Source organism: Halichoerus grypus, chromosome 9 (assembly GCF_964656455.1).
Source record: "Halichoerus grypus chromosome 9, mHalGry1.hap1.1, whole genome shotgun sequence".
Classification (NCBI taxonomy): domain Eukaryota; kingdom Metazoa; phylum Chordata; class Mammalia; order Carnivora; family Phocidae; genus Halichoerus; species Halichoerus grypus.
Window position 1 is genome coordinate 51124310 of NC_135720.1, and position 14442 is coordinate 51138751.

General features: G+C 42.9%; 1 protein-coding gene across 1 annotated transcript in view; it reads right to left on the reverse strand.

Annotated features, from left to right (window-relative positions):
- LOC118524887 (coiled-coil domain-containing protein 162-like) overlaps positions 1-14442 on the reverse strand; it is a 48852-nt gene that overhangs the window by 22739 nt on the left and 11671 nt on the right. Inside the window, exons 4-6 of the mRNA XM_078054890.1 lie at positions 11345-11574; positions 10270-10408; positions 8918-9038 (exon numbers count right to left, since the gene is read on the reverse strand). Of these exons, the coding sequence (XP_077911016.1) occupies positions 8918-9038; positions 10270-10408; positions 11345-11574 (490 nt within the window). The remainder of the gene's footprint in view (positions 1-8917; positions 9039-10269; positions 10409-11344; positions 11575-14442) is intronic.

Here is a 14442-nt window from a genome sequence, read left to right on the forward strand (position 1 = left end):
GATCAAGCCCCTCATTGGGCTTCCTGCTCAGTGGGAAGCCTGCTTCTCCCTCTCCCACTCCCCCTGCTTGTGTTCCCTCTCTCGCTGTCTCTCTCTCTGTCAAATAAATAAATAAAATCTTAAAAAAGAAAGAAAGAAATGAAGAGCTATTATATTTATAGTCATAGACTAGAAATGTTGAGAGCTGACAGACTATGGATTGAAGTAGCAAGAGGCTGACATATGAGATGAGGCATATACACAGTTATTCAGAGTAACATTGTTTAGGACAGCAGTAGCTTGGAAGCAACACATAAACTGTGGTATATCCTTCCAATGGAATAGTATGCAGCTATAAAAAAGAACCTTCTCCATGTATTGATATGGAAAGAACCAGAGTTTATTATGTGAAAAACGCCAGGTGAGGAACAGTGAATATAAAGTTATTCTCATCTTTCATAAGAAAGATGTGATAAATATAATAAAGGAGGAGCTATCCCCTCAAGCCTATTCAAGATTATCACTCCAGAAATACAGCATTCTCCAGTATCACTTCTCCCCTCTTTCCTCGGTCTTTCACAATATCACACATTATTTCTCCCATCCGTCTCTTAACCCCACTGCCCCTGTCAGCTATTGTTTCATTCCTTTGCTCCCCCCTTTTTTTTTGCAAAACTCTCAGAAAGAAAGGCCTATCTTTACTGTCTGTGACTTCTCTCAAAATCCTTCTTAAGCCTACTGACCTGCTTTTTCCCCCACAGCTTCCCTGAAACTGATTTTGTATTAAGTACCAGTGACCTCAACATGACTAAAAACATTCATTTTACTCGACTACCAGAAGCATGTCACATAATTTGTCACATTCCTCCTGCTTGAGAAACTTTCATCACTAGACATTGGGATACCACTCTGTCCTAGTTTTCTTCTTGCTGTTTGTTCCCTCTAGGTCCCTTTTGCTGGTTCTCCTTTTCCCCTCCCCACCTCCAGCTCTTAATATTAACTGTCCTCAGACTCAACCCTTGGTTCACCTCCTTTTTTCTATCTACATTCACTCCCTTGGCTATTTCATTTAGTCTCATGGCTAAACATCATCCATATGCTCACAACCTTCAAATTTAGATCCAAAAGTCACCTGGAATCTCTTCTTGGATGTCTAAAAGGCATTTTAAATGTCATTTGGGCATAAATAAATTCTTGATCTTCCCTCCCTAACTTGCCTTCTCAGCTGATGGCAATTCTATTTTCCCAGTTTCTCGGGTCAAAAATCTTGGAGTTATCATGGACTCTTCTCTTTCTCCCACACCCAATACACAATCCATTAGTGGTTACTTCAATAATATGCCTTGAATCTGACCATGTAATACTTCCACTGCTCCCAACCTTGTTTGAGCCACCATCTCCCCATGCTCAGATTATTACAGTAGCCTCCAAAGTAGCCTCTCCCTTCTTCCACCCTTTTTCCTTTACAGTCCATTCTCAAACAGCAGCCAGAGAGATTCCATTAAAATATGTCAGATCAGGAGCACCTGGGTGGCTCAATCGGTTAAGCATCGGACTCTTAATTTTGGCTCAGGTCATGATCTCAGGGTTGTGAGATCTAGCCCCGAGTTGGGCTCCATGGTCAGCAGGGAGTCTGCTTGAGAGTCTCTCTCCCCCCTTCCCTCTGCCCCTCTCCCCCTCAAATGAATAAATACATCTTTTAGAATAAAAACAAAATAAAATAAAATAAAATATGTCAGATCATGTCACTCAAAATCTGGGACAGGCTCCCCATTACGTTCAGAGTAAACACTAAGAGTAGGCCCTAAATGATCCGTCCTCTTTTCACTCTTCCTCTCTGGTTTCATTTCCTACTACTCTCCCTCACTCTCTCCACTCCAGCCACACTTGGATCTTTCTGTTCCATAAACATGGTAGGTACTTAGGTCCTCTGTGTGGGCTGTTCTTCTGGATGGGCTGTTCTTTTGTCTGTTTATCTGTCTGCCCAGATACCCCCATAGTATCTAACTCCCTCATCACCTTCAAACTTTGCTCAATGTGTCACTTTCTCCATGAAGTCTATCCTGACCACCCTATTTAAAATTGCAATGTGCCTGCTTCAAACTTCCACACCACCATCCTCCTTACTCCATTATTTTCTTATTTCTTCTGTTTATTGCTTATTATCTGCCTATCCCCTTCTAGATGATAAAATCCACAAGAGTAAGGAGTTTTGCTCCATGAAAGTAAGGATGTATCCCCCAAACAGGGCCTAAAATATAGTAGTATGGCACATACTAGGTGCTCAGTAAACAGATATTGGATAAAAGAATGAATTAGTATATGCATAAAGAAGCATTGATAGTATATATTTAAAAAACTAACCAAAATGTTTACATGGGGCGACAAAAGGGGGTCAGTAGTGGCAATGAGATCTCTAAACACATATATTTTTATATTGTTTTGAGTTTTGAATCAGGTAAATGTATTAGCTGTTAAAAAAATCAAAACTTAATATGACAGTGCTGGAGCTGTGTAAATATATCAACACTCTTTAACTTCCGTATGGGAGAGCAAGTTGTGCATGTGTATGTTTAATTATGTTGGGTACGGTCTACTTCCTTGTGCATGGCCCCAGGGGAGTCTGGAAACAAAGAGAAACCTATGGAGTCAGAGGTAGAAGCCAAGCCCTGCCCCACTCCCTTTTCTGTGGGGGTGCTGGCCACAGCAAGAGTACACACAGGGCTACTCCCTGTCCCCAGCTGTTTCTAATTTCAGATGTGATTTCCTACTCATACTTTCATTTTTTCTGACAGGAGAAGTGGTGCACACAAGGGGAAGCATCCAGCACAATCCTCTCAGAAATGTGGCTTTGACAGAGCAGGAGCCCCTTGCAATTATCTTATTTATTGGGTGGTCCTGATTTTGAAAATTCTGGTGTTCCAGAATTCCACAGTTGGATACTTTCCATCATAAACAGAAATCTGACTTTGTTTTTCCTTTAGGATAATAAAGGTGAGTAGACGTAATACCACTGTCCTGGCATAGTTGACGTGGAAAATCCAATAGAGTTAATGTGCCTAGAAGTTCACACTTCTTAAGACGTTTAAGACTTTTTGTTAAGTCTAAGCTTTGACAAAACAGAGCTCATGTATATTTCAGAAAATTTTCAGACAAGAAATTGGATACTTTTTCCAGGGTACATTAGCGGTAGGTCTCTGGCTCACAGAAAAGCCTGGCGAGGGACCACATCTGCCACACACTTCTGGTTTGGGGGCCATCACCTGGCAAATGCCCACAGGGGTGGTTTTAGGGTTTAGCTCTGGGCTCAGCTGAAGGGGACGTATTTTTTTTTTTTTTTTTCAGCTGAAGGGGAAGTATTAAGTATTTTACCAAAGTGCTGGGAAATCTTCCCACCATACTTCTTCCTCATGAGTTCAAGTTCAAACATGCAAGTACTTCTGTAGGCAGGAGTAAGGGGAAGCCAGGGAGAGTTGAATTCATCCAAGAGAAGTAATTCCTGGCCAAGTGGAGTTTGTGGTCTCCAAATGGGTCTCATTTTCAGTGTGTGTGTGTGTGTGTGTGTGTGTGTGTGTGTGTGTGTGTATGGTCATGGCGTCTTTAAGCTGAAGCAGTTTTAGACAGCAGCATGGAGGTGGGAAGGAGACAGCACACTGGAGGTTAAATTAGCGTTTTGTTCTTTCCTCTCCCTCTGTTCCCAGGTCCTTTGACTGGAGGAAACTTTGACTTCCTGGTGGCCAAACCACTTCCCCTCCCTCCCTCTATGAACACTCTCCCTACCCTCTAGTCAGCCTCCTCCCTCTAGGAAAGGCATTTTGGTTTCATAGCATTTCACTTCTCTAACACAACCACTAGCCTCTGCCTAAGTGGCTCCTGGGTCCTGAGCTGAGCAGAACTGAAACTTGAAGGCATCCAACTGCCAACCAACATTCTCCTGACCAGCCAGGGGTCCCCAGAAGGTGGGTAGGTTGGAACCTTATTGCTTCAAGCATATGTATGTATGTATGTATTTTCTACTCCTGTGTTTCTCAAACTGCTCCCCAGAACACTAGTCCCTTGAGTGGATGATAGATACTCATGAGGGGAGAAAAGTGTTCTGTGGTTAAATAAATTTAAAGAACATTACAGTGGGTGGGGGGATGGGGTAATTGGGTGATGGGCATTAAGGAGGACACTTGATGTAATGAGCCCTGGGTGTTATATGTAACTGATGAATCACTAAACTCTACCCTGAACCTAATAATACACTATACGTTAACTAACTTGAATTTAAATAAAAAATTTTTAAAAAATAAAGAATATTTCATACACTCTCTTTTGGAACTTTATAGTGCACACTATGATAGTAAAGGCTCTGAGAAGGCCTGGAGCAAAGAAACCTTTTTAACATTATTTACCACAAGTTTCCCAAACTTGTTTTGGCAAAAAACAAATAAACAAAAGCTTCCCCCTGCCCCCCAACCCTTGCAAAACACAGTAGAAGTCCTTTCCTTGCAATCAAGACTAAGAGTTGGTTTGTTAATCAAAAGAAGTCTGTTAAACCAGAGAATGCTTTAAAAAAATGACTTGCGGTTTCTTAAACATTTTATTTAACTTAAAAATATACAAACATTTGCCAATTTTCTAACATAGAACTTAGGCCTTTTCTTTGTATGCACCCACTCATTGGAGTTATGTACTATCTTTCTTCTAGAAACCATAACACATTGTGTGGTTTTCTAGTATGTGGTTTTATTGGTTTGCTTGTTTCTTTCTTTTTATGGAAAGAAAACTAGAAGACAATGGAACAATCCAAATGTATCATCTTTTTAGGGCAGTTTTAAGTTCATAGAAAAATTGAGCAGATAGTACAGAGAGTTCCCACATATTCCCTGCCCTCTCTACCCCCAACACACAGCCTCCCCAACTATCAACATCCTACACCAGTGTGGTGTGTCTGTTACAACTGATGAGCATACACTAACATGTCATTATCACCCAAAGTCCATAGTTTACATTACGGTTCACTCTTGGTGAAACTATGGGTTTGACGAATGTATAATTGGCATCTCTCCACTATTATACTATCATACAGAATAGCTTTGCTACCTTAAAAATCCTCTGTATTCTGCCTGTTAATCCTTCTTTCCCCTCTAAACCCTTGGCAACCACTGATCTTTTTGCTGTCTCCATTGTTCTGCCTTTTCTTGAAAGTCATATATTTGGAATCATACAATATGTAGTCTTTTCAGGTTGGTTTCTTTTGCTTCGGTAATAGACATTTTTATCCATGTCTTTTCATGGTTGGATAGCTCATTTCTTTTTAGCATTAAATATTATTCCATTGACTGGATGTACCACAGTTTATCCATTTCGATCTCTTTTTGTACTCCTATGTCATTAGTTTAAATAATACTTAATTAAATTACTCAAACACAATGATAAGCAAAACTGGCATGAACAGGTTTGGAGCAAACAATGATCAATGATACTAGGCAAACATAGGTAACCCAAAGACTGTGATCAGTGAGTATTTTGCCAGCTTGTGTTACCAAGGGAACGGAAAGCATCAGGTAGCCCGTGAGTCTGTTAGTACAGGGTGATGGAGAGAACCACTGCACTAACATGTTAAGAAACTGGTGTTCTAGGGCACACTGCTGGGAAGGCTGGCCTTGACCATGCTCTCCTAAGTGTTTGGATTATGCTTCCCTCAAGCAAAACATTTTTGTCCACTCACTATTAACATGTGTATATTTATGTATTTCTAACTACCTACAATACTATCACTGGCTAATATTGTATAGCAGGATATGCTTAGGGTGAAGCTCATCAACAATGAGAATGGATCTCAATCTACATTCCTAAGAGTTTTCTTGACCTTTTAAATTTTTTTGTCTGACTTCTTTTCAGATGTGGTTATCTTTTTAACCTCATAATGTGGCTGACAATAAGCATGTACCAGGATTAGAAGTGTCTCCACTAATTCTTAGTGCTTGCTTGTGGATTGCCTCAAAGTGGTCATTTCGGGACACCTCAGTGTAGAGTGTGACATGTGACTTCTTATATATGGATTTAATCTATTTAGAAGCTCTAATATTTTCTTCCCACACCCCTGAGATATAGGCACTCCACTCTGGAGATTGCTGACCTTATAAATGCTCAGAGAAATTGAGAAAGTCAATTAAGAATTACTTCAATGCCAAAATGTCAAATATGGGGAATAGCAGAGACTTTTTGAATCCATGGAGCCCAACTCTCTGCTAAGCCAAACCCTGAGACTTAACAAGGATGTCTGGAGCAAATTTTTAAAGTTCTCAGGGGAGCACCAGTTCAGTTCCGGCAAACTAGCACTGGACCAGGTGTGGCTGCCACATTTTCAGATGGTCACTGATAAATTGGAAACCCCTTCAGAAGTTATACAAGAAGATGAAGCTCCAAGACAAGGTGGGAAGGAGGGAGGAGACAGAGAAGTATTGGAGGGTTTCTTTCTGGCTGGTAATAAATGTAGACACCAGAGTTGGCCAACAGGGACAGAGAAGACCCTGAGGGAAGGACAAGAGCTTGGGATGTCCCCTGGGTCTCAATACTCTCCATTCCCAACTCCCTCTTTAGAAACTCATAGTGCCAAGCTAACCTTCGCCACAAAAAGTGGTCTCTGCATGATAAAGCAGCCCCTGTTGGAAGCCCCATCCACTATGGTGGCTTCTTGCTGCTGAGATGCACAGTAGGTGGGTGGGGATTCCAAGGTTTTATTGCCTTCTTTGAAGGTTCCCGGTCCACAGGTCTCAGAAAGACTACACTGAAGAAATGTCTATAAAAGCACCCCTGGCACACAGCGGGGACTCCATCACTTGCCCTGGGGTAACTCACTACGGGAGGACACCCACATTGAGTCATGCTTAACAGACCAAAAACAAAACCAACAATAACAAAACACCTTCACTATTGGCATTTGTTTTAAAAGTCATGAGTATAGAATCTGAACAAGAGCTTAGAATTGGCCAGTATACTCTAGCCAAAGTAAGTTTTGGTAATATCAACCTTACCACCATTAACAATAACTCTACCCCTCCCCTCTGCCTGACTCCCACCAGCCTCTTACTGACGGCTCCCTCCAAGCACAGCTGACAAGCACCCTGCACCAGGGGACACACAGCAGAACCTCAAAACAAAAATGCTTCCTCCCTTCCCCCACCATCCTGGTGTCTCATTAAACCACAGCCTGAAACATGCAGATGGTTGCACCTGCTGCATGCCTGTGGATTTTCTCCCAAGACTCGAAGGGAGCCACCTGGATGCAGCAAACACAGCACAGACAACAAGTGCTTTGTGTCTTGTTAAATGCTCTGTAATTGAAGTTCAACCTCACTTAGCTCTCTGGTGACGTTTAGCTCTCTGGTGACATCCCCAGCTGAGAAGTGGCTTGCCCTCTCACTGCATAGCCTTTTCCCAAAGCCCTGTTTACAGAATTCAGTTACTCGAAGCACTGAGAAAAATGACAATATCTTAGGTGAGGACGTAGATTATTAATGCACATTACAATATCTGTGGACTTTGTCTCAAAAGGAAAATCTAATTTAGTTTCCTAGTCAAACAACTTCTCCGTCATTTAAAGGCTGTGGATTTTTCCTACAGAATTAGTAGGAGTCAGGAGTAGACATTGAAGACACTACAGACAGGACCAGCTACATAATCTATGACACCCTGGGCAAAATAAAAATGCAGGGCTTCTTATTCAAAAAGTAGAGGAAAAAAGCACCACTATAGGTACTAAAATATAGTGTTTTCTTTCTTCTGCAGTCTCTTTCTTGACCTGTCATGGTGTTTTTATTCATTTTTAATGTTGTACTCCTCAGGCACAGGAATGCTCGCAAGGCAAGTACGACCCTCCCAGGCACCCAGGGGCTCCACCCTGTGACCAGAAGCATGAGTGTATATGCAGGTGCGGGGCGGCGGCCCCATGTCCTGGCCAGGGGCAGAGAAGTTGAGCCAGGCAGCTTTCCTTCCCATGGGCCCACTGTGGACAGGCAAGCCCAAGGATATTGTAACCTCCATCCCGGGATATTGTACAAATCTAAGGATAGGCAATAGGCTTGCTCCCACTGAGTCACCCATCAGATGTACCATGATGTTGCCAGACTAGGGTCCTTGAGATACTACTAGGTACACATATCCTGATCTTCCTCTTGCTCAGGCCCCCAGTGGAGAGGAGGGTGGCAGCAATTGCTGGATGGGGATGCTGAGGGGGAGGTTAGGGGTTCCTAGGGTGCCAGAGAGCAGATGAGTAGGCAGCTGAGAACCCCTCCTGGCAAGGCAGGGAGGCAGTAAGAAATGGAACTGTGTGTAAGGCAAAGGCTCCAAGTCCTTGGTGCATGCTCCATGGACTCACTGAATTCCAGTTACAAAACACAAATTCTAAGTTAAAATCAAGAGTTTCAAGATGGTACCCATAGAGCATTAAACCCCAAGTACTCCTGGGTCCTATGTAAGTGCACTGATCACATGTCCATGAAGTGAGCCTGACTTTAGACTTCAGATGAAAGGAAATAATTTTGATTGCCTTCCCACCCCCAATACATGTATTTGTAAGATTTTGACATATATGTCATATATATATATATATATATATATATATATATATATATATACATACACTTAAATATATTACAAATAAGAAAAGCTTATGTGTTTTACCCATTTTAACTTTATTTCAGTTATGAGTTAACTAGCAGAGTTGAGACTGAACTTAACAAATGTTTTCTATTTAAAAGACTTTAAGTAGAAGGAAATATATCAAAGTGTTAATAGTTCTCTCTAGGCCAAGGTGTTAAAAAGTAATTTTTATATCATTTTCTGGACATTATGATACTTTTTTTACAATGAAAATGATACATGGATTGCTTTTATAATTAGGAAAAAAAATGCTGTTTTGTGAAGTAATAAAATAAACATACTTTACCTGTAGGGAGAGCACACTGCTCCTTGGATTTTTCTGATACCACTAGTGCTATCTCTCTGTTAACTTTTCTTAATACTTCTTGGATCATATGAATTTCAAGATTTTCCAGAAGTTTCTGAAGCTAGAATAAGAAGTTTGAGAGTCACTTTCTACATTCAGCTTATACTCTGAGCTCCTAAGTCAAATTCCTGCAGAAGGGTCTGGGGCTAGGTCCTGTCCTTCAGCTACTCTCTCAGGGAAGAAGGAAGGTTCCTTTCTTGGGTTTCCAAGTGCTTCTGCAAGGGTAGATACACCTCTCTGGAGACCAACATCTTTTCTTCCTGGCCCACATCCCAGTTGATAAAATACAACCCTTATTTACCAAGTCGTGATAAATTGCAAAGTGCTCAATGTCTGAGGTGACCTCGTGTGTTTTGGGGGTCTCTTAAATGTGGTCAGGAATTTCATGAGATGTCATTACAAGAGAAACCCCTGGGCCTGAAACTCAATTTAGATATCAAGGAGGATTTCATGAGAAGATTTAAAATTCCAAACATGACCAGGAGAAAACTCTCCCAATAACCATGAGCCCTTACTTTACCCATTATGCTTGTAGAGCCCATGTTTCTCCCTGTCACAGGACCCCAGGTACAAGAGAGAACCAGGGCTCAGAAGGGTAAGCAATGGGCTTGGGACTGGGGTGTGTGTGTGTGTTGTGGGGGTGGGGGGCAGATTGCCACTGAATTCTTGATCTTCAGGGGACGAGAATCTGTCCATTGACACTCAAACAGCTAGAATTTTGCTTGCCTGTTACAGTAACAAGGAGAACACAGCCTTGCCTGTTACAGACACAAGGGAACACAGCCATGTGGAGACTCTGTCCCAGGACCAAGGTGAACAAACAGTTGGAAAAACAACCTCTCACATCTAGCACACCAAATGGACTAGTGTGTAAATCATGTTGTCTTATTCTCAGAAAAACAATCACAGGAGCTATTTTGAATAATCCATTTTCATGGGTGTGTGTGTGTTGGAGGGAGTGGATAATTGCGTGCTAGATTTTAAATTTAAGATGTTAGTATGTTCTCTATCATAGTCTCTTTTTTTTGTGGTAGTCTACCTTAATTAGAGGAAAATCAAAATACGAAGATCTAGACTTACAAAATGGAGGTATTAGGGATAGTTATTTGCATAATCAAAGCTCTATGTGCTTTTAAATACTTAGTTCCCTCTGAGTCTGTTCAATGATTTACATACCTTCAATCTCCACTTAATGTCTTAGAAAAAAATGCCACTTGGGTGTACCTGTAGTTTTACATGCTTATGCCATAAAGCAAAATTTCAAAGTCACATTCAAAATAGTTCCTGCATACCTGCTGAGTTTTTATTTCAATTTCTGAAGCTCCTTTGGGGGGAAGAATAGACCGGCTACTTATTATAATACCTTCGAATTCATCTTCTTTCCCCATCCGCCTAGCTATAGCTTTCATGCTGGGGTAGAGAATGTCAGTTCTATTGAAGAAGAGAGACAGAAATTAGCAAACAAACATATTTTTTTCCTATTCAGATTCTCTGACAATCATTTTCATTCACGTTCTGTTTTCTGCCATCACGTATAAACCTCCCAACCCATTACAGTCACTCACATTGACATCTAATTTTACCACAGTTGCCACTCCCTTAGTCAATATTAAATCCTGAGGCCTTCTCCCATTGGGTACATATAACTTCAGTCTTCATTCTTCAAAATATTGACAAGTTCTCTCATTCCCTAGTTACCAGGGAAGTTGACCGTAATAACTTGTAAGATAGACCAAGGGGACTATGCCACCAAAGAGAACCTTCTTGTGCCCAGTAAGGTCGGATGGTGAGTGGATGCTTAGTGAATGCTTGTTTGATAACAGACACATGGCAGAAGCAACATGTCTTTCCTGCCAGCTAAGTCATCCTAGCTAGAGCCTGAAGCTGTGAAAACACCCCACCATCCCACAGACCTAAAACCTCATGCTGCACCACATTATACCTCTGGCGGCAATTCATGAAGCTCTCAGAGACTCAACACTTGGGTCTAATGGGGCTGAAAATGGGGACTAGTTTACAGCAGCAGCATCCCCCTACCCAGTGCTCACTGGGATCCTATGAACTAAAAAGGCTGAAGAGTCAGCACCATGGGAACACTTGAGAAGCTCAAGTTCCCAGAGACAGAACTCTAGGTAAATGATACACAGTGTTCCTTAGTGGAACCCGGCACTGTCCCTGCAGTCAACAGAACCCAACTTTTCCTGTAAAGCACTGGTTATAGGACACATTGCCCAGCTTCCTCTGCACTCAGTGGGGCTGGGCGTACCAGGATTATGGACCAAATCTCACCCTCAGAGTAAGGGGAGGAATTTATCAGACCCCAGATTCCACTCATTTCACAAAAATTTCCACCTCAGCAACACTCACCCATAGAGTTCTGAGAACTGTTTGTGGAAGGAGACAGAATTGCTGTCCTGGCCTTGCAGTTTGAGTCGGCCCCAGTGCTCCTTTAGCACTTCCAGCTGCTTCCACAGCACCAGAAATGATCTCAAGAAAGCAAGGGACATCACTGCATTGCATGGGCCCCTCAGCAGCCTGGAGGCTTTTGGGCTGCTTTGGAATGGACTTCTGAATCCTGGCACTCTGGACAAATCTGCCTGAAAGCATTACAGAAATTCTTCCTTATTAATCATAGATCAATATAGGATAACTTTTACATATAGCCCATGCAGAACGAACATTTTGGAGAAGGCCTATTTTCCCCAGGAGGAATGATTCATGGGCTTACAGCACAGTTAGAGCTTAGAAAGGGTAAGCATCCTTTCCAAATACATAGGATACCGAAAAGAGGGAAATGTCTCCCTTTCAGCTTTCTGCTTGAGTCTTGAATCACTCATTTAAAAAACTCTTTTACTTGGGTACTAACATTTTACCTGCCTTTGAAAAATTGAGCCTTTCATGTTTAGCCTCTGCATTCTGGAAAGTGCCCTTCAACACACTTGAAATTTAATTCCCCATCACGGTAGGGCTGTAATATAACCTCAGATTAGGGATTTTATTGTTTTATGGATAAGGAAATGGAAACGTAAGTTTATCTTATCTCCTATTCCTTCTCCCATCCTTTAAAAGTTTACATGTCTCTTAATTTGAATTTATTATTCAACAGGCAATTTTCCTTTAGAATTATGATTTGTTTATTTGTTCATTGGTACTTTCCCTAAATCAGTGTTTGTTGAGGGGCTGCTCCGAGCCCTGGAGGATGTGGAGGGAACGAGGTTTTCAGGTCCCCCTCTCCTGCAGCCAGAGTGTGAGGAGGGCCAGAGTCACCCAGAGAGCGACAGACAAAACGAGGACCTGCATCCAGGCCCTCACCCTGATGACAGGGTCTCAGTCACAGAAAAAGGAGCATCGCTTTGCAGACGAAGATGGCAAACCTGGATCATGACGTTATGGCAAGAAGGGCCTCAGAGAACATTCAGGTAACAGCACCTCAGATACTCAAGTTTCCTGGCTCAGAATAGGAAGAACACCCACGTAGTGTAACTGGCTCAGTGCTAGTAACGTATCTACAGAAAGGCACCGCTGCCAGAAGGAGGGTTGGTCAGAGGTGGGGTTGGCAAGCCAGACCCAGGGGAGAGCCCACAGCCTTGCACACAGCTGACAGCCCCTCAAGTAGCCTACCTCTTCGCTAAGCAGCTAACTCAAGATTTCCAGATTTGTTTTATCCTCAGGAAATCTTTCATCAAATAAAACTTTACGGAGTGACGGAAAATATTCAACAGAGCAAGACTGAGCATGGTGACAGGGAGGGGGCAGCTACGGGCCATGTAGCCCCCTCTGCTCAAAAAGCCCCAAGATGCCCCTTTTAAAGGGTTTGTGTGCAGTTTCAAACCTGAAGACCCAGCAAAAAAATAACAGTTTGAAAAGCACCTAGACTATACATGAAGGAGATTTACTGGCTAATCTAAAAGCAAATGGAGGGGAGGGGCAGATGAACTCTCCCCAGAGATGGGGGATGTCACTGGCAGATGCCAATATTTCACCCTCCGCTTACCCTGCTAGCACAGGTGAGCGAACTCAGATGCAAAACCCTCCTACCACCACCTTGCTAAGACAAGCAGGGGCACTGGCTGCCTTGCTGGAGCCAGAGCGGGAGCCAATTGCAACGCTTCCCTGCCCCCTAGCTGGGGTAGGCAAGAGCAAGCAGTAGTAGCATTCTCCCACACCTTAGCTAAAGCTGCTGAGCACAGGGGGTTGCAAGTCTCCTGCACTCACTGGATGGGGCTGGCAACTGTGAGCAGTCCCAGCACTTTCCTGCTCTCAGCCTAAAGCCAGAATGTGCACACAGACAGGACATTCCTTCCTCCTGCTGCATTCCCGAAGCCCCCAGGCACGTGCAGTCAAGACATTTTCCTGCTGCCTTTCTGAAGCTGGAGAGAGTGTCCCACCCTCTACCTTCTCCAGCTACCTAGTTAAAGCCAGTGGATATATGCAATCCACACAGGGGATGCTCCTTGACTGCCTGGCCCTGGGGGCCAAGGGGGCTGACATTCCTGAGCTCAAGGCAATGTAACAGTCAGAAAGGCAGCACCTGGCAGGCCACCCCTCCAGGGCATGGCAGACAGCAGACTGAAGCACAACCTTGTCTTCCTGTGAAAAAAGCCTATTTACTTAGCCTGCAGCTTCAGCCTAAGGAGCAGGCTTCAGGTTTTCCCTACATCTAGAGGCTACAGAGATGCTCCCAGAGAACATAAGCAGGAAGACACCATCCTTGTGCACCTCCTATGCCTCGATACAGCTCAATAAGTCCTCCCAGAAAGAGCTTATACACTCACGTAGAGTCCCAAGTTTTGCAACTGTCACCCAGAGGATATCTTCAGATCTTTTGGTCTGGAGGCCAGCAGGGATTATGATTGTGGCTGCACAAAACTATATTTGCATATATTTTTTAAGAGATTTTATTTATTTATTTGCGAGAGAGAGAGAGCACGAGTAGAGTGAGGAGGGAGGAGAAGAGGGAGAGGGATAAGCAGACTCCCCGCTGAACAGGGAGCCTGATGTGGGGCTCAATCACGACCTGAGCCCAAGGCAGATGCTTGACCTACTGAGCCACCCAGGCACCCCAATATATTTGCATATTTTAAAAGCTGCTGCCTGAGGGTCTAGCTTCAGATTAGCCTGAAACTTGGTGCTAAATGAAATTTCTCCCATTGGAACACTGACAGGCCTTGGTACATCCTCAATAACAAGGACATATCAATAATAAATCAGGCTGATTAGACAATCACAAAGTTTCAAGAAACAACCAAGAGCTAGGGCAAGGTTGAACGAGAAGTTTCATCAGCTACACAAGGGCACTCCAAGACAGAGAGACTCAGAAAAAGACCATAATGATATGGAGATAAGTAATCTACCTGATAAAGAATTCAGGGTAAATGTCATAAAGATGTTTACCAAACTTGGGAGAGAAATGGATTAACACAGTAAGGGTTCAACAATGAGATAGAAAATATAATAAAGTACCA